At 40.3% G+C, this 21,417-nt stretch overlaps 1 protein-coding gene across 1 annotated transcript in view; it reads left to right on the top strand.

The window, feature by feature from the left end:
• Positions 1–5,687: 5,687 nt before the first annotated feature.
• USP50 (ubiquitin specific peptidase 50) overlaps positions 5,688–21,417 on the top strand; it is a 46,437-nt gene continuing 30,707 nt past the window's right edge. The window contains exons 1-6 of the mRNA XM_072738125.1: positions 5,688–5,765; positions 7,399–7,736; positions 8,015–8,210; positions 10,766–10,975; positions 12,034–12,176; positions 15,932–16,064. Coding sequence (XP_072594226.1) covers positions 5,688–5,765; positions 7,399–7,736; positions 8,015–8,210; positions 10,766–10,975; positions 12,034–12,176; positions 15,932–16,064 — 1,098 coding nt within the window. The remainder of the gene's footprint in view (positions 5,766–7,398; positions 7,737–8,014; positions 8,211–10,765; positions 10,976–12,033; positions 12,177–15,931; positions 16,065–21,417) is intronic.

Raw genomic sequence — 21,417 nt, 5'->3', positions numbered from 1 at the left:
GTCTCTCTGTGTCTCTCATGAATAAATAACTAAAATCTTAAAAAAAAAAAACTACAATGAACTGCCACTTCACACTCACTAGGATGGCTAGAATAAAGATATGATAGGTGGGGTAGCCCCAGTGGCTTAGCGGTTTAGCGCCGCCTTCCGCCCAGGGTGTGATCCTGGAGACCGGGATCGAGTCCTGCATCGGGCTCCCTGCATGGAGCCTGCTTCTCCCTCTGCCTGTGTCTCTGCCTCTCTCATTCGCTGTGTCTCTAATAAGTAAATAAAATCTTTAAAAAAAAAAAAAAGATATGATAGGCGTTGGCAAGGATATGGAGAAATTGGAATGCTCATATATTGCAGGTGGGCATTTAAGTAGTGTTACAACTTTGATAAACAGTCTGGCAGTTTCTCAAAAGGTTAAATATTAAGAGTTACCATATGACAATTTTCCCCCAAGTGTATACACAAGAAAATGAAAATATGTCTACACAAAACCTTGTGCATGAATGTTCATAACAGCATTTTTGATAATAGCCAAAAATAATACCCAAAAGTGAAATATGATAAATCCATATTATAGAATATTATCTGGCAATAAGAATGCTGAACTGATAAGTCGTACATATAAGGGCCTTTCGACTCTGTAGCTGTGTATATATACACTAATGCAAAGTGAAACTGGACAGACTTGAACTCCCATTATTGCTCCTCCTCTTATTCCATGAATAACCAGCCAATTGAGCAAGCCTCTCTGATAATTCTGATCTCACATTGTTGTGAAGGTGCAGAGCGTTACGTACTCAGCACATAAAGGTACTCAAGTAATGGATTTGTTCATGCTGCCTTTCCTTGGGAATTCCAGTGAAGAGAGGAGTACATGATGGAGAACAGAACATTCTGAGAATAATTTTTCCCTTACAAAGAAGCCTCTTCTGTTAAGCAAAGTATGGTTGGAATATGAGCACATGCTTTTGAGATATGTGGATGTGTATCATTTGCATGGAAGTGCTTAAGTCTGTTCCATTTTCATCTTTTGAAGGCACTTTTAAGATGCACTTTAAGAAAGACACCTGGGTGGCTCAGTGGTTGAGCATCTGCCTTCTGCTCAGGGCGTTATCCTGGAGTCTCAGGATCTAGTCCCACATTGGGCTCCCTGCAAGGAGCCTGCTTCTCCCTCTGCCTTTGTCTCTGCCTCTCTGTGTGTCTCTCATGGATAAATAAATAAAATCTAAAAAAATAAAATAAAATAAAAGATTCACTCTAAGAATGAAATTAGAAAAAGGGATGTAAAAAGTAATGTTGAGCACAAATGTAAAGCTAAAACATCAAGATAATTCAAATAAAGTAATGATAAGTGCTCAATCATAACACATGTAAGGGAGTCAAAACAATGTAAAATAAGAGTTGAAAGCACAGAATAAATCCAAGTGGTCAATAGATTGAAAGCTATACGAAGGTAAAGATTTGTATTTTATTCACTATTAAGCATCTAACACAGTGATTAACTTGAAGTAGATGCATAATAAATATTTTCTGGATTAATGAAAAAGATGCAACAACTATTTAGTAGGAGTTCCAGGTGCAAGACCTAGAAAGGAGGAAATAAAGTATGTTCTTCATGTCACAGTTTGGTAACTCTACAAATACATAGCAAAAAAATAAGTTTACAAAAAAAAATAAGTTTACAAAGGAAAAAAAAGCAGATTAACAAAAGAACTCTCACCTGTCCTCACGTATCCACGAAGCAAGAAAGCAACATTATTAGGAGAAAGGGAGGACTTTGAACCCAGCCATGTGATGTCATTCCCAGAAAGTTCATCATTTTCTTGGAAAATGTCAATCAAGGATATACTCAAGCAAAAAGAAGGATAGGATCTAAATAGGAAGACTTGAGATAAAAGTGGCAAGCAATATTCATAAAATACTTTCTGGCAAATATAAGTTGTATAAAATTTAAAAGTAAACTAGGATAAAACATTTTTAATGTTTTAGAAGAATCTTCTAAATCTTCTATTTCCCCTAAATAGAAATCTTCTATTTCCCCTTCTATTTCCTTCTAAATCTTCTATTAGAAGAAGATTTAGGGGATGCCTCAGTGGCTCAGTGGCTGAGCGTCTGTCTTTGGCACAGGGCATGATCCTGGGATTCTGGGATCGAGTCCCACATCAGGCTCCCTGTGGGAAACCTGCTCCTCCCTCTGCCTGTGTCTCTGCCTCTGTGTGTCTCTCATGAATAAATTAAAAAATAAGTAAATAAAATAAAAGACGATTCAGGGAAAGATGGTACTTAAGGACACTAACAGTCTCATCTATTTGGGTGAAGTTACAGATATTAACTGACCAAAAAGTACTTTTACCTATGGGTAACCCTTTCTATCCTGTCTCACTATGTGATCTCAAGGAACTAAATAAATTTTCACACAAGGTCATTATAAGCCATCTAGAGCTTAAAAACCAAATAGGCTGGGATAATAATGATATCCCTTGCCATTCAAACTTTGAACCCAAATAGATTAAGATAACAAGGGCTACTTGTATATTTGTTGAAATATTTATAGGGAACAATCCAAGAATATTAAAACGATGTACAGCTTCTAGACAAGAGTCTGAGGGGAGGGGAGTTTTTAAAAGGTAATCCGTCAATGAAAGAAGCAAAAAATAACCAGATTCCTTTCTTCCTTTATCCATTCACAATTTGGTTTAAAAGACATTAATTATTTGAGACCAATTTAGACGGGCCTTGGATTGTCGCTGAGCAGCAATGACCTGGTGTGAGGTGTCAGAGAAGGAGGATAAGCATGAGGTGTGTGGAATATAATGGAGTGTGCGGGGAGCGGGGGCAGCAGGAGGGCAGCAGGGGGTTGATCAGATACGGAAACATACAGAAGATAACGAAGCTGTGACCCTGTAATAGCATGAGTACATCTAGCTTCTAGATCTCGGCTTCTAAATACTATTCTCCAAAAGGAACCAGGGCTCTTAGAGAAATGACTAACTTGCAGGACTGGGGCAGGTATGTCTAGAAGATCTTACTGCGCCAAAAGTAAGGAAGTGTTCAAGGAATGATGGAGACATTCAAACAGGCACAGAAAACATCTTGAAGAGCCCTCTGCTGGCTAATCTGGAGACAATTTTTATATCAAAAATAAATGATGATAACATTGTAATCCATTGAATAAAGTAGGAATTCATGAATCCACACTGATTCGAAGAATAAACAAATAGGGAAAAGAAAAAACTTGTCTTTATAGGTTACCAGTTGATGAATGTAGGTGAAATAATGGCATTAGAAAGTCACCGTTTGGGGCAACCTGGGTGGCTCAGTGGTTTAGCGCTGCCTTCAGCCCAGGGTGTGATTCTGGAGACCCAGGATCAAGTCCCATGTCGGGCTCCGGCCCTTTGCATGGAGCCTGCTTCTCCCTCTGCCTGTGTGTCTGCCTCTGTGTGTGTGTGTGTGTGTGTGTGTGTGTCTCATGAATAAATAAATACAATCTTTAAAAAAGAAACACAAAGAAACAAACAAAAAGTATGCCTTTAGGGGCCCCTGGGTGGCTCAGTCGTTTAAGTGTTCAACTTCTGATTTCTTATTTATTTATTTATTTATTTATTTATTTATTTATCTATCTATTTTATATATATATATATATATAGAGAGAGAGAGAGAGAGAGAGAGAGAGGCAGAGACATAGGCAGAGGGAGAAGCAGGCTCCATGCAGGGAGCTCGAGAGGGACTCAGTCCTGGGACTCTAGGATCGCGCCCTGGGCCAAAGACAGGCGCTAAACCACTGAGCCACTCAGGGATCCCCTCAACTTGTGCTTTCCATTCAGGTCGTGATCTCAACCTACACATCAGGCTCTGTGCTATGTGTGTGGAGCCTGCTTAAAATTCTTTCTCTCTCCGCCCCTCCCGCTTCACTCTCTCTGCCCCTCCCCCCTCAAGAATAGCAACAACAACAACAAAACTATGCCTTTAGCAAACATTATACTTACTGGAGAATTTTGTTTACAAAAAGATTTTATTTATTTATTCATGAGGGACACACAGAGAGAGGCAGAGACACAGGCAGAGGGAGAAGCAGGGTCCCTGTGGGGAGCCCGATGTGGGACTCAATCCCAGGATCCCAGGACCCCAGGATCACACCCTGAGCTGAAGAGAGATGCTCAACCACTGAGCCACCCAGGTGTGTCTTACTGGTGAATTATTCAAAGTTTTCCCTCTTAGTTCAGGAATGAGCTAGGAAGACTACTATCCTCACTTCTGTTCAACATTTTACTGGAGGTGCTAACTAGTTCAAAGGGTAAGAAATAAAAAGCATAAGGATTGGAAAGGAAAATAATAAGTGATTTTTTGGCAGATGAGTTGAATGTGTGTAGAAAATCCAAAGAACCTTTATAAAAATTAGAATTTGAGTTTAGAAAGGTCCCTGGATATAATATCAACATATGAATATGAGTTCTGTTTTTACCGATGAGCATCAATCATAATATGAAATTTTAGCAAGACTCTACTGATGAAGAAGAACTGAAGTATTTGGGAGAAGTTCACTGACTGAGCAGAATCACCACTGAGGGGACTTCATGAAGCCCCTTTGTAAATAGACCACAAGTATAAAATAGCTGTAAGACTAGCACCTCTAGTTGCCAGGATCCCTCATATAGGCATCAAAGAATGATCTTTCTTAATGTTTTTTGTGGAGCATGAACATAAATACATTTGGAAATAAATGGGGTGCACGCCGTAGATGGACTCTTCAGAACCTTGCTTTTTTGGCTCACCAGTAATATATCTTGGAGATAAATCCATATTAAAATCATATTTTCTACATTCTTGTTTTTTTGAAAGTTTTGGTTTGAGATAATTTCAAACTTAGAGAAGAATTGCAAGAATTGTACAAAGGGCTCCAGTTTACCATCACCCAGATTCACCCATTGCTGCCATCTGGCTACATTTGCTTCATCTTTGCTTTGTCACTTTATCCCCTTCCCTCCTTTCCTCATGTGTGTCTGTGTCTCTGTGCGTTTCTCTGAACCATTTCAGAGCAGTTTGCACATATCAGGCTTCTTTACCCCTAAAATCCCTCAGTGTGTATTTCCTAGGAACAAGGACATTTTCTTTCATAAACAGGATATCATCTTATAAAATTCAGAAGATGCAACATTGATACAAAACTATTCACATATAATCCTATTCAGATTTTATCTATTGTTCCAATAATGTCCTTTTATAGCAATTTCTTTCCTGATCCAGGATCCTAGCCAGGATTGAATATTTTAAGTGTCTTGTTTCTCCAGTTTGTTTTTTTCTTGAGAGACGGAGAGAAAGAGAGCATGCAAGTGCTCACACAAGTGTGGGATGGGGAGAGGCAGAGGGAGAGGGAAAGAAAGAATCTCAAGCAGGCTTCACGCTCAGCATAGAGCCTGATGCAGGGCTCAATCTCAGGACCCTGAGATGGTGACTTGAGCCAGGTGCTCAGTCAACTGAACCACCCCTCCAGTTTATCTTTTAATCTGAAATGATTCTCAGCCTTCTTTATCTTTCCTGACATTTATATTTTTGAAGAGTTTCTTCTTTTATAACCTCGTTTATTTTACTTACTGCAGAGCTGGGAAAAGAGAAATTGGATTGGCTCTAATGGGGTGTGTGTGTGTGTGTGTGTGTGTGTGTGTGTCTACACTCTCTTTGGACTATAGTTGGTGACCATGAAGAGAAAGACTACAGTCTATTCCAATGCTATGCATTTTTCAAAGCAGCAAAATCCAACTGCCTCCCATCCCAGAGTGAGAAATATTCCCTTGGGATCCTAGGAGTTGGATAGTCCCTGGGAGTAGGGATGGGTGCCAAATATATATATATATATATATATATATATATATATATATATGATATGTATATACATATATATGTGATATATATACATATTTATATTCAAGAGAAACTGAGTGATGGAGGAAGAGAGGTTATATGTTCAGTTCATTCTCTGAAATCTAATGTTTTTTTTAGAAGGGGGTTGGAGATAAACAGAGGGAGAGGGAGAGAGAGAATCTTAAGCAGCCTCATGTCCAAGCAATGCAGGGCTGGATCTCACAACCCTGAGATCATGACCTGAGCCGAAACCAAGAGTCAGATACTTAAATGACTGAGCCACCCAGGCACCCCTGAAATCTAATACTTTTATGGTTTTTAAGCAGCCAAGTTATGGTATCTCGTGGCAACATGCTAGAATCTTGAGGATGAATGGAAATGATTATGATGCATGGGAAATCCAAGTTGGAATGTACCTGAAGTATATTTAAAAATCAGTTTGCAGCTACTGAAAGGGGAGAGAACCATATAGTTTATTACAAACATAAAGAGCCAAGGTAACAGGCTTTGAGAAATGAAGTTAAAAGGATTAAATGTAGCTCCTGAGTAGAAGTCCAACGTGGTTTCACTAAAATGACTTCGCAGCGGCCCCTCCCTGCAGATGACTTCAGCATCTACTACGTCCTGTGAGCCACTCTCTACTATACCTTTTATAAGATGTTCAGTTGGGCGGTGGAGGATACCATATCAAAGGAGTGGGGGGTACATGCCACATTTGGAAGGGTTCCCTCAGGTTTGACCCAGTGGGGGTCCCCCGAAGAGAAGGGAAGATGCCATATATATATGTGTGTGTATACACACACACTGTTAGTTATTACGTGATATATAAATGCAAATAACTCGGTAGGTACGTAGGTAGATATTCCTTCTCTCCACATTCCACTGTACATATATATGTATGTATTTTATATATATATATAATAGGCAAACAACAAAACCCATTTAAATGTAATAGTTCCTCTGTAAAACAAGATTCAAAAATAATTATACCTACCCCATAGAATTGTTGAATTATTTTAAGATTTTATTTATTTATTCATGAGAGACACAGAGAGAGAGAGAGGCAGAGACACAGGCAGAGGGAGAAGCAGGCTCCATGCAGGGAGCCTCACGCAGGCCTCGGTCCCAGGACCCCGGGATCACAACCTGAGCCCACGGCAGCCGCTCAACCACCGAGTCACTCGGTGCCCCTTGTTGAAAGAATTAAATGGGGCTGTGAGATGGAGCTTTGCCCCAGCTTCACACTCAGCCGGGAAGCTGCTAGAAGATTCTCTCTCTCTCTCTCTCTCTCTCTGCCCCTCCCTCTACTCTGGCACATGCTCTCACCCAAAATAAATAAACAAAACCAAACCAAAAAGAAAAGGGACTATAAAATGTGGAAGGAATGAATTAAGACGTAGTGGTCTTCAAGTGTGCTGGAAGTGACCAGCAGCCCCACTAGAGGCTATGTGTATGTGTACCTACGCGTCTATGTTCATCTCACGACCCCTGAAGAAACTTTGGCTTCTGCTTAGAGGGCGGCAGGCGCCACTCGGAGTTCGGGAATAGGTCGCGCGGGTCAGACCCGGAGCGGGCGGGCGCCTCGGTCCTGGCGGGGAGAGCGCGCGGGGTCCGAGCGCTCCGCCCCGGCCGCCCTCCGTCGGCGGGTCCCTCACGACGCGTTCCCTTCTTTGCCCGCCGCGCCTGCGCAGCGCCGAGTGCGCGGATCACCCAGACGCCCCTGCGCTGGCCGAGCTGCGTGCGAGCCCGCCGCGCCGCCAGGGGGTGACGGGCCTGCGCAACCTGGGCAACACGTGCTACATGAACGCCATCTTGCAGTGTCTGTGCAGCGTGCCGCCGCTGGTGGAGTACTTCGTCTCCGGGAAGTACATCACGGCTCTGCAAAAGTAAGGCCGGCTGGGTTCCCTGCGGCCCAGCCCCCACCCCCAGCGCCCCCACCCCCGCCCCGACCTCCCAGGTGAGCTTGGGGAGGGAACCCCCTCGACCCCGCCTCAGGCCGAGCGAGAGCCCCAGAGCCCCAGGCGCCACTTCCAGAGCGAAGAACCACGCGGGGAGCTCGGCCAACAGACGGGCGTGGGTTTGGGTGTGCTGCCGCCTGCTTGAGCTCGCAGGTGCCTTCCTTTCCACGAAGTCGGCCGGAAACATTCTCTGCCCCTCTTCCAAGGGATTGCCGTGAGGTGGCCACTGCTTTCGCCTATGTGATGACAGACATGTGGCTTGGGGACTCAGAATGTGTCTCCCCAGAAATATTTCGGTCAGCCCTTGGCAGCCTCTACCCAGCGTTTATGAAAAAGACACAACAGGATGCTCAGGAATTCTTGATTTATGTCCTGAATGAACTTCATGAAGCTCTGAAAAAAGTGAGTAGGATTAATGGCCTTGAAATAAGATAGACCTTCGGCTCTGTCAGCAACTTTTACTTTTCTTTCTTTCTTCCTTTCTTTTCTTTCTTTCTTGCTTTCTTTCTTTTTTCTTTCTTTCCTTTCTTTCCTTCTCTTTTCTTTTCTTCTTTCTTTCTTTTTCTTTCTTTTCTTTCGATTTTATTTATTTATTCATGAGAGACACAGAGAGAGAGGCAGAGGCAGAGGGAGAAGCAGGCTCCATGCAGGGAGCCCGAAATGGGGCTCGATCCCGGGTCTCCAGGATCAGGCCCTGGGCCGAAGGCGGTGCTAAACTGCGGAGCCACCAGGGCTGCCCCAACTTTTACTTTTCATTCTTTCATCTGTTCTGTCAGTATTGCCCACTCTGTGCAGAGCACAGGTGCTGGGGGGTACCGTGGGGCACATTTAAGTCACTATTTGTTTTTGTTAATAAAGATTTTATTTATGTATTCATGAGCAGAGGGAGAAGCAGGCTCCATGCAGGGAGTCCGATGCGGGACTCGATCCCGAGACTCCAGGGTCATGCTGAAGGCAAACACTCAACCGCTGAGCCACCCAGGTGTCCCTCAAGTCACTATTTGAATTGGTCTGTATTTACCAAGCTTAGCTCATCTTCAGAATCATCCGAGAAGAGTTTTACAACACAAATTCTAAGACCCTCACTCCCATGTTACTGAACTAGAATGTCCTGGGCTGTCCCTTGGGAAAGCTCACGTGGTGTTTCCAGTGATCAACAGGTGTGGGAAACACTAATCTCTTCCCTTTGCAAATAACATCTGCACAGACTAGTTGTTTTTTAAGTGAAAATCACATATTTTTAAATAAAAATATACTCCTCATGAGATAATAACATATAGAACTTTACAACCTAAAATACATGTTCATGGCAACTACAGACCCAAGAAAATAGGAAGCTCCGGGTTAAGGGACAGACCTCAATACTGCGAAGTTTCATCTTCATGCTAAACATTCTGAACTTGAGTTCTTCACTGGATCAGGACATAACACTTAATAAAACATGAGATTGCCATTTAGGAAGGGTGTTACTTTTCTTTGTAAGACTCGTTGCCTTCAGTCTTGATCTGAGACACATACTCACCAAAAAGAGATCCGTGGTTTTATGTAGTGTCGCTGTGCCGACGTTAGCTTACCTTATACTTACCATCAGGAAATATTTCAGTAAATGATGCAGATGAGAGGCATTGATGACTCTCATCCCTGATCCTCAGATTTCATTTTCCATTCCTGTGATTCCATTTTTCGTTTTTACTGATAAGATATTCATGGCAGCACTTTTTTTTTTTTTTAAGCTGGAAGTTAGGATGGTGGCCAGTAAAATCACTTAGGTCTTCATATGCACCCAATCTGAAATAAACAGCATTCTCATTCCCAAGACTAAAGTTGGCATTAGGGCCATCAAGTTACCATCAGGTGGAAAACCTCGGTAATAGGGCATGACGAAAGAAGCAAGGCGAAGGGTAGCAGTGAGCACAGCTCCAAAGTGGAGCTGTCTGTGGAGCTGTCTTTTGAATGTCTAGTGAGGCTGTTCAACCACTGAAAAGCACCAAACTGCTCCCAGAAAGGGTATTCCTCAATATGAGTTAGATCAAATCAGGCTACAAGGCTAAATTGAGCTGCCTTAGCAATTTAAGATTTGCTCTTTTAAAGACGTTTTTTTTTTTTAAGATTTTATTTATTTATTCATGAGAGATACACAGAGAGGGCAGAGACATAGGCAGAGGGAGAAGCAGGCTCCCTGTGGGGAGCCCAGTGTGGGCCTCAATCCCAGGACCCCGGGACCACAACCCGAGTCAAAGGCAGACACCCAACCACTGAGCCACTGAGGTGCCCCCAAAAAGTGTTTTCTAACAATAGAAGTAGAAGATGCTAAATCTGAAGGGGCTGGAGGGAGGACAGATTTCATTTATCTCCTCCATCAGTTTGCATGACTGAAAGCTAGTTCAAAAGCTTACTTGTCCTCTTCCCAAGAAGAACTCCCTCTAGGACCCTGTATCATATGATCATAAGCTCTCTGCTTCTGGGCACGGACATGTGTTTTACCAGCCTTAGTGTGTCATCATTCTTCAGCTTTGCTTAAGGAGGAAAATAACTGAATTATCAGAAATCAATCCTAATATATACTTTTCTTAAAAAGGGATTTACTTATTTAGAGAGAGAGAGAGCACAAGGAGGGCAGAGAATCTTAAGCTGACTCCCTGATGGGCTCAGAGCTCCATGCAAGGCTGGCTGGGGAGCCTCACTGGAGCTCCACACAGGGCTCAATCTCAAAGCCCTGGGATCATGACCTGAGCGGAAATCAAGAGCCCAACACTCAACTGACTGAGCCACCCAGTTGCCCCACATAACATGTACACTTAAGAAGATCTTACCTATGTATTGTCTGAATCCAAAATTAATTGGTTTCTGGTAGCAGGGTATCATTCTGATCGAAAAAAAAAAATCAAGTCATTCTGTTAAAAGCTTTCTTTTGATAACCAATAGTTGATTCGGGGCCAATTTGTTCCTTGATTCAGTACCATCGAAAAAGATCATATGAAAAAGGATCTGTTCCCAGATGCTGCAGGAAGGTGATTGCCAATGAGTCCTCCATCATCACACAGCTGTTTGAAGGGCAGCTCAACTACAGCATCATGTGTTTGAAGTGTGAGAACTGTACCTACAAGAATGAAGTCTTCACCGTCCTCTCTCTCCCCATTCCATCCGAATATGAGTGCTCTCTTCAGGTAGGGATTCTTGCTCTTGGATACCATCTCAGGGCTGCTTCCTACATTGTCTATTATGAGGAGGCTGCTCTATAACTTAAAACAAATTGGAAGCCCATGATGACTATATTTTGTAGAAAAGCAACGTATAGTCAAAAGTTACTGTGAATTCAGTTGTATTTCTAAATGTAATCGTTAAAACAGCCTCACTGTAAAATTTAAATGACTGGTGGGATTTGTTCATTCTATTTAAGATGGCCTGGTGCATACAGGGAATTTACCTCTTGAATTTTCCTCACCATAATACCAAAAATTAATCTGTAAATCCAGGTATCGGTAGAAGGCAGGGAGCAATAAGTATCCTTGAAGAATAATACATATTTATATTTTTCTACCTAAATTGTGAAGACACATCAGCTGCTATAAGTTTTCCCATACCAGAATTGGGGAACAGAATCCTACTACTTATGTAGAAGTAGGCTTAATTCTCAGATGGAATTGCTGAAGATGATTGGAAACAAAATCCAAAGACACTAAATGAGGCACTGGCATGTGTACTGAAGCACAGTCTGCACTCATCTTTCTCTTTAGGTTAATGGTTTGCAGAGAGGGGGGCTGGCTACATTCAGGATGGCTTCTGGGGGCATGGGATCAAGTTCTGTTCTGCTGTCTTCATTTTGGGTCACCTCAAAACACGGGACACGGTCGTTTTCAGTTTCTGGATCACTTTTGTGATGAGACAAATAACCTAAAACAGCTGCCTGACTTGGTTAGTCGAAACTGCACAGTCAGTATTATTCTGAAATAAACCAGAAATGTTAAAATGCTGATCCAGAGATTGGAAGTGAGATGGGCACTTGGATCCATTTCAGTAACTAAGTGAGAGAGCCGCACCTCCTTTTGTCAGGTAGGTTTTAAACCTGTCCAGGCAACAGCTCGTGACACAGGGCCTCCTGGATGTGTTGACTTTGGGGAAAGCACTGAAGATCACATTTCCACAGCTGTTGCAAAGTGCTACTGTAAACAGGCTGGGCTGCAGTTGATCCAAAGTAGTCCCAAATGCTTTTTTACCTCCATAGGACTGTCTCCAGTGTTTTTTTCAACAAGACACACTGACCTGGAATAACCAAATTCACTGTTCTTTCTGTGAAACCAAGCAAGAAACAGCTGTAAGGGCCAGTATTTCCAAAGCACCAAAAATAATTATCTTTCATTTAAAAAGGTATGGATTTTGATGTTTTCTGAGATTTTTTTAATGGCTTTCTTGAGATATAATTCACAGATTGTGCAGTTCACCCATTTAAAGTGTACAATTCAGGGGCGCCGGGGTGGCTCAGTTGGGTAAGTGTCTGATTCTTGGTTTCCACTCATGTCTTGATGTCAGGATTGCGAGACTGAGCTCTTGTTTCGGGCTCTGAGCTCACTGAGGAGTCTGCTTGAGAGTCTCTCTCCCTCTCCTTCTGCCCCTGCTGCTTGTGCACATGCTCTCTCTAAAAGAAAGACCTTAAAGTACAGTGTACACTTCAATGGTATTCAGTATATTACATTAGTTTTTAAAAATTTTTTTTTTTTTAAATTTATTTATGATAGTCACAGAGAGAGAGAGAGGCAGAGACATAGGCAGAGGGAGAAGCAGGCTCCATGCACCGGGAGCCTGATGTGGGACTCGATCCTGGGTCTCCAGGATCACGCCCTGGGCCAAAGGCAAGCGCCAAACCACTGCGCCACCCAGGGATCCCTAGTTTTTAAAAATTTGTGATAAAACACAGGTAACATAAAATCCATGCTTTTAACCTTTTATTGAACTCTAACAGTCTTTCTTTCTTTCTTTCTCTCTCTCTCTCTCTCCTCTCTCTCTCTCTCTCTTTCTTTTTTTCTTTCTTTCTCTCTCTCTTTTCTTTTCTTTTCTTTTCTTTCTTTCTTTCTTTCTTTCTTTCTTTCTTTCTTTCTTTCTTTTCTTTCTTTCTTTCCTCCACCTCCCTCTTCTTCCCTTCATCCCTTCCGTTTTATCAGCTGAATTCTGAAATAAGAAGCAAACACCATGGCATTTCCTGCTTAAGTACTTCAGCGTATATCACCTGAGAACGAGGACATTCTTTGACATAATTACAACACCATTATCATGCTCAAGAAATGTAACAGTGATTTCCCATCACCTAACATACAATCTATATCTAAATTTTTCATGTCCAAAATGCCTTTTGTAACTTCTAATCCAGCATCCAGTCCAGGGTCATATACTGCACGTGGCTGTTTCTTTATTTTTTCTAAAGATTTTATTTATTTGAGAGAAAGAGCACAAGCAGGGGCAGGGGGAGAGGGAGAAGCAGGTTCCCTACTCAGCAGGGAGCCCTATGTGGGGCTTGATCCCAGGACTCTGGGATCATGACCTGAGCTGAAGGCAGACACTTAACCAACAGAGTCAGCCAGGTGCTCCTGGCTGTTTTTTTAGTCTCTTAATCTAGGATAATCCTTCCACCTTTTTATATATTTAAACTTTTTTTTTTCTCATTAAAAAAGTCCTTGGTGGGGATCCCTGGGTGGCTCAGCGGTTCAGCGCCTGCCTTTGGCCCGGGGCATGGTCCTGGAGTCCCAGGATCAAGTCCCGCATCGGGCTCCCGGCATGGAGCCTGCTTCTCCCTCTGCCTGTGTCTCTGCCTCTCTCTCTCTCTTTCATGAATAAATAAATAAAATCTTTTAAAAAAAAGTCCTTGGGGAGTCCATTGTTTATATTATATGCCCCATTCTGTATTTATCTAATTGCTTCCCCATGGTGAGATTCAGGATAAACTTTTTTTTAGTGGAAATGCAGACTAGGTGATGTTCTGTATTTGTCACCACATTATATCAGGAGGCACATCATAAAAGTTTGTCCCACTCTTGGTGATGTTAAGTTTGATGCCATAGTTAAGATAGTGACTAGAAGATCCCACCATTTATAAGTATAGTTTCCCCTCTATAATTAACATGAATCTGGATTTAAAAAAATTTTTTTTATTTTTTCATGAGAGACAGAGGCAGAGACAGAGGCAGAGAGAGAAGCAGGCTCCCTGTGAGGAACCTTATTCAGTACTCAATCCCAGGACCCCAAGATCATGACCTGAGCCAATGATGCTCAACCACTGAGCCACCCAGGTGCCCCAACTCATGGATATTTTAAAAATTAATGTGCCTAATATCCATTACTATCATCATCCTTCTTTATGCTTAAATTGCTCAAAATTGGCCAGTGGGAACCCCTTTAAGCCTGCTTCTCTGAGCCCATTAGTTAGTTAATACAGATTTATTAAAGTATAATTGCAAGTATAAAATGTATCCTTTTTTTAAGTGTGTAGTCCTATGAATTTTGACAAATGCATGGTCATGTAGCCAGCAGAGCCAACATAGAACTCTGTCCATCACCCCAAAAAGTTTTCTCATGCTTTCTCATCATCCACCCCTTCTCCCACACTCAGTCCCTGGAAAGGTTTGATCTGATTTCCTGTCTTTATAGTTCTGCCTTTCCCAGAATATCCTTTTTTTAAAAAAAATTTTTTTTATTATTTATTTATGATAGTCATACAGAGAGAGAGAGAGAGGCAGAGACACAGGCAGAGGGAGAAGCAGGCTCCACGCACTGGGAGCCCGACGTGGGATTCGATCCCGGGTCTCCAGGATCGCGCCCTGGGCCAAAGGCAGGCGCCAAACCGCTGCACCACCTAGGGATCCCCTGAATATCCTATGTTATGTATGCCATGTGCAGTTTTTTTTGTTTTGTTTTTAGTTTGGCTTCTTTCACTTAGCATAGTGTTTCTGAGATTAATTCATGTTGTTAGTGAGTTACTGGTTCTTTCCTTTTTATTGCTATGTAGTATTCCCTTTCATGAATATACCACTCTTATGGGTGTTTTTTTTTTTTTTTTAATTAAGTAGGCTCCACACCCATTGTGAGGCTTGAACTCATGACCCTGGCATCAGAGGTTGCATGGATTACCAACTGAGCCAGCCAGGCACTCCTTATACCACAATTGTTTATCCATTCATGAGTTGATGAATATTTGGGTTGATTCCAATTTGTGGCAGATATGAATTCAGCTGCTATAAACATTAGCATATAGGTTTTTATGTGGGTATAAATCTTCGTTTCTTTTGCTATGATATGTAGGCACAGGATTGTTGGGTCAGATGGTAGGTCCTCCCTTAGTTTTTGCAAACAAGGTGTCTTGCTGAAAGCATGAGGATATCTCAGGTTTACACAGTAATTTCCCTGCCCCAGACCTAAATCAGCCATTCAGCCATTTTTCCAAAATGAACTTTTTTACTTAATTTATTTATTTAGAGGGGGACAAGAGGAGCAGAGGGAGAGAGAGAGAATCTTACACAGGTTCCATGCCCAGCTCAGAGCCCAATGTAGGGCTTGATCTCCTGACCCTGAGATCACCATCTGAGCAGAAGATGAGCCTCACTGAGCCACCCAGGCACCATCATAATTTATTTTTAAAAAAGCTCCAGGGTGATTCTGATAGGAATTCAGATTTTGGAATTGTTGATCTATATAACAAATAGAGAATGGGACAAGATTTTTGGAAAATTTTATCTTTTTAAAGATATATAAAAACCTGAGAGTTGGAAAATGAGACACTGCTGAAACGACACATGCTAAAGTCAAGATAAGGAAAAGCTGAGTCAGTCAATGTGTTTTCTACTCCTTGATGCCAAACCTGGCTTTGTCCCCATCTTCTCCTCTCCCTGGATTGACTCTGTACTGTCTCACCTCCTGACTCACACCTCTGGCATAACCAGTCTCAGTTCAGCTGACACATGTGGATGTGGAGATTATAAATACACATAGATAAGAAAAAAATTTATGTACAGGTCTGTGCCAAATTATTTTTCCAAGAAATTATTTTTAACTGTATTGGAATTTACCAAGGTATGTAGACTTCATGAATGGTTTACAAACTTACTTTATGTTTCGTACATTTATTCTCTCTCCAGATTTGACATTCTGGGTACAATGAAAAGGAAACTGAGAACAGATATTCATTACCCACTCACCAACTTGGACCTTACTCCTTATATTTGTCCAGTTTTTCGGAAACACCCTAAATACAATCTCTGTGCAGTGGTGGTGAGTAAAATACTAAAATAATTTAAAATAGCACAAGTTTAAAGAAAACTGTAGCATTATATACTTTGAATGCCTAGTCTCATCTTTCCCTCACTTCCCCTATATTCTTCTTTTTAAAGCAAAATATATAGCCTGGAACTTTCCGTGTTGACTTCAAACAGTAGAATAATAGAAGAATAAAATGTCCTGTCCACTGCCTCCTTACTCATTGGCTCTATCAGATCTGGGAGCATTTGCAAAGTGGGCCACAGGAACAGCAGAAATTAGTGTCAAAGCTTTATGTTGTATGTTCATGAGCCACTCTATGGCCAAAGCCCTCAGACACACTGCACAGGACAGTCCCAGAGTTGCTGCCTATGTGCATCCAGTCCCCGGGAGACTCTGTGGGTTCCCTTTGGCTTTAAGTCAATCATCATTACTGAGGATTCCCTAAAGGAAAGAAAGCATGGGATATAACTCAGACCAAATCATCCAGAATTTCCCACAATGTCAAAAAGCCCCAAGCACCAAGCCATTCTTCAGTTTCTATTCTGGATCACGTTAACAGTCTTTAGAACCTGAGGTCCAGGGGGATGCACAGAAGTATGCTTCACCAGGTTCTCTGATAACACCAAAATCTCATTTGCCTATTCAGCATGTTGAATTAATATGGTGCTCAATGTTAGTCCTACTCTTTAACCTCTTTCACATCTCAAAACCATACCTTCAAAGTTTAAAAAATGATTGTTCTTTATTTTTTCTTTTTACTTCAAGCCTGACATTTTCCTTCTTTGTCATTTATCCTGCCCTCACAGGAGCTTTTCCTTCTGTCACTTCCCTACTGGAGATCTAAAGTGACATCTTCTTTATCATATCAAATATAGACTCTACTGTGAATTCCAAAATGACACAGGAACTGCCTCTGCTGTATTTCACTGTTCACATTTCTTGTGATAAGTGTTTTTTCTTTAAGAAAACCCAAAAGATAGCTGAATTTAAAAAAAAGAGAGAGAGTACATATAATTACTACATTATGAGAAGATACACATTTGTGTAAAGAGTTATCCCAAGCTTCCTATAAATTTATAATCCTTTTAGTGTTTAAATTATTATTAGTTAATTGAGGTGACGAAAGTTGGTTTTGAAAGAGAAATATATTTAGAATTTAGAATCAACTGCCAGTTGATAATCAGAAATAAGAACTAAGCATCTTTGAAGCCATGATGTATATATAGCTATATGGAAAGGCCTAGATCTCTACTCCTCAAGCTGTAGTCCACTGGAGCCCCACAGCACCAACACCTTCTTCTCTTAGAAATAAAGAATTTCAGGTTCCACCCAGGGTTTATGACTCATAACATGCATTTTAGCAAGATTTCCATGTGATCCGAATGCATACTGAAGTTTGAGAAGATTGCTAGACCCCACACTGGTATTTTTCCAGCCTTTGCATGAGCCCCTGAAAAGCTTACTGACAGGCTGTTTAACCCACCAGATTTGTTTGATTTGCTATACAAATGTATAGTGTTTGTTACATACCAGCTACCATTCTAAGCGCTTTGCAAATAATCGATCATATAATCTTTATATAGCCCTGTGAGGTAAGCACTAGTATTACCCCCATTTTACAGAATGGAGAACAACACACAGGGGTTAAATAATCTGCTTCAATCATATCGCCTACAGAGGGCAGAGCCGTGGTCTGAGGTTAGGCAGGCTGGCCCTCAGAGTCTCACTCTCACTACTACATTATGCTGCCTCTGATAATGTAAATCTGCTTTTCTCCTTGTAATTTCTTCTGTTTATCCTCATTCTGTCCTTTGTAGTAATAACAGTAATGGTATTATATAGTAATAACTTATATAATAATATACAGTTATAACAATGTACAGTATAATAATATACGGTAATAACAGTACATATATGGCTTTACAGTTAAATGCTGTTCTCTAGCAGTTTGTATACTATACTAATAACTTGTTTCTTGAAGGTCTGTTAGAATTAAACAGAAAAACCATCTGCTACTGGAATGTTTGTCCTTAATAGGTGGATTTTCAAATACTAGCTCAATTTGCTTTAGCTATTATAGGTCTATTCAGGATATCTGTATCTTCATTTTTTTCAAAAATAAACCTTTATTGGAGTAAAGCATACATATATAGGAAAATCCATATCACAAGTGTAAAATTCAATGAATTTTCAAAAAGTGGACCTGCCCATGTAACCAGAAGTAGGCTATCACTAACACCCTAACTGGCCTTGTGCCCAATTCTAGTCTGGGAAACCACTAACTGCTGACAGGATAGATTTTGCCAGCTTTTGTGCTTTATAGAAATAGGATCACACAGTATGTACTCTTTTGTGTCTAGCTCTTATCACTCAGAATTATGCAACATTCATTCATATTGTTCCATGCATTGGAGTTTGTTCGTTCTACTTGCTGTAGAGTATTCCATTCTGTGAAAATACTACAAATTCCTCTATCCAAAGATCATGATGACATTCACCTATATTATCTTACAAAATCACAGTATTACTTTAACACAGTTTTTAAAGTTATATTTAAAATTGTCCATTTTTCACTATTGGTGGGAATGCAAATCAGTGCAGCCATCAGCCATTGTGGAAAACAGTACGAAGATTCCTCAAAAAATTGAAAATAGAACTACCCTACTATCTAACAATTGTGCTACTAGGTATTTACCCAAAGGATACAAAAATACTAATTTGAAGGGATACATGCACCCCATTGTTTATAGCAGCATTATCAACGATTGCCAAATTGTGGAAGCAGCCCAGGTATCCATCGACTGATGAGGGGATAAAGAAGATGTGTTGTATATATATTACACAATGAAATATTCTCAACCATCAAAAAGAATGAAATCTTACCATGTGCAATGACGTGGATGGAGCTAGAGAGCATCATGCTAAGCAAACTAAGCTAGTCACAGAAAGACAAATACCATTTGTGGAATTTAAGAAACAAACGATTATGGGGGGGCAGGGAAGAGATAGAGGCAAAACAAGAAACAGACTCTGAACTATAGAGAACAAACTGAGGGTTCCTGGAAGGGTGGGGGTGGGAGGATGGGTGAAATAAGTGATAGAGATTAAAGAGGACACGTGATGACCACTGGGTGTCATATGTAGGTGTTGAGTCATTAAATTGTACTTGAAACTAATAGTACGCATGTGTTAACTAACTGGAATTTAAATTTTAAAAGTGCAGTTTCTGTATTTTCAAATTTATGGGAGCCAGTGAAGACACACATATACACATACATGAAGTGTGTGTGTGCACTGGTCATTTAGAGGTGCATTTTTAAAATTCCAAACATATTTTTTATTAAGTTTTAAAATTTTAAATCCAGTAAACATACAGTGTTATATTACTTTCAGGTGTACAATATAGTGATTCAACAATTCTATACATTATTCAGTGCTCATCGTGATAAGTGTACTCTTTAATTCCTATCACCTAGTTCACTAATCCCCAACCACTTCCCCTTTGATATGCTTTATTTTGAAGTAGTACCCTCAGTTAAAGGTTTTTTTTCTCAACAAGAACATTTTTACTGGAAGCATGCTTAGAATACATAGTTCTAAAAGATATATACATTCGATCCAAGAAAAATAGAGTTCACATTTTCTTCAAATACATAGAGACGAATCCCCTGGTTAAATCACATTTAAAAAGACACAACATGGGATCCCTGGGTGGCGCAGCGGTTTGGCGCCTGCCTTTGGCCCAGGGCGTGATCCTGGAGACCCGGGATCGAATCCCACGTTGGGCTCCCGGTGCACGGAGCCTGCTTCTCTCCCTCTGCCTCTCTCTCTCTCTGTGACTATAATAAAAAAAAAAAAAAAAAAAAAAAGACACAGCAAATATTACAAATTTAAGAACACTGAAATCATGCCAAGTATATTTTCCAAATATAGTGGTACAAAATAAAGATTAACAATAAAATAAAACTAGAAAAATCTATACTGTAAATGTTATTTAATACATAAAAATTAAACAACACACTACTGCACAATGTGCCACATAAGAAATTAACCAACGAATTGGAAAATAACTGAATAAGAAATTAAATGACAAATCAAAATCTGTCTCAAAACAAAAGAAAAAAGAAAACACAGTATTCCAAAACCTATGGGATGCACCAAAAGCAGATGTTAGAGTGAAATTTATGCTATAGATGTTTGCATAAGAAACGAAGTTCAAATAAACTGCACTACATTAAAAGGAACTAGAAAAAGAAGAAACTTAACTGAGATTTAGTAGAGGAAGGAAATAACAAAAGTCAGAAATAAAATAGGGACCAGAATAAAAAATAACATAACGTTGAAATTAATGACCAGTCTTTCCAAAAAAATAAACAAAATTGGCAACGCTTTAACTACATTAACTAAGAAAAAGATTCAAAAACGAAAATGAGAAATGGGAGAGAAAACAGATAACCACAGAAATAGTGTGATAACAGGCTAATATAACCAATTAAATACTAACTTGATAACTTGGGGAAAAAACCCCAGATGATTCCTAAAAAACACACAAGTTACCATGATTGAATCATGAATCTTGAATCTAGAAAGTAGGAAATCTTCTTAGACCAATAGTAGGAATGTAAGTTGAACTAGGAATCAAAAATCTTCCAGCAGAGAAAAGCCCAAGACAATATACATGGTTGCATGGTGAATCCTACCAAACATTTAATGAATAATTAATGACAATCTTTATCAAAGTCTTACAAATAATGGAATAGAGGGAACACATTCAAAATCATTCTAGGAGGCCAGTACTAATTTGATACCAAAGCAGGATTAAAACAATACAAGAACAAAAAAGTCTGGTTTGTCCAATGTAATTATTACTACTCTTTCTTTTGACGTCCATTTGTGTGATAAATCCACACATGATTTTTTTATAGTTGTTTTTTGTTACTTTTAAAAAAGATTTTATTTATTTATTCATGAGAGACACAAAGAGAGAGAGAGGCAGAGACATAGGCAAAGAGAGAAGCAGGCTCCCTCCGGGGAGCCTGATGTGGGACTCGATCCCTGGACTCTAGGTGCTCAACCCCTGAGCTGCCCAGGCATCCCTTGTTACTAATTTCTAACTTAATTGCATTTTTACCAAAAAGTGGTCCAAATGTTATCCATTCTTTGTATGTGTTGATACTTGCCTTGTGATCTAGATTTATGTGTGCTTGAAAGAAATTTTAAATTAGATTCAGGGTTCCATAGGTCCATTAGATATAATTTGCTAATTATGTTCTTCAAATAGTATATATACTCAATAAGTTTTTGTTTGTTTTTTCAAAATTAATAACTGAAGGATGTGTGTTAAAAGATTGTGATTTTGTCAAAT

This window comes from Vulpes vulpes, chromosome 15 (genome assembly GCF_048418805.1).
Source record: "Vulpes vulpes isolate BD-2025 chromosome 15, VulVul3, whole genome shotgun sequence".
NCBI classification, from domain to species: Eukaryota; Metazoa; Chordata; class Mammalia; order Carnivora; family Canidae; genus Vulpes; species Vulpes vulpes.
Note: the sequence above shows the minus strand (reverse complement) of the source record. Positions and strands in the feature narration are given on the sequence as shown.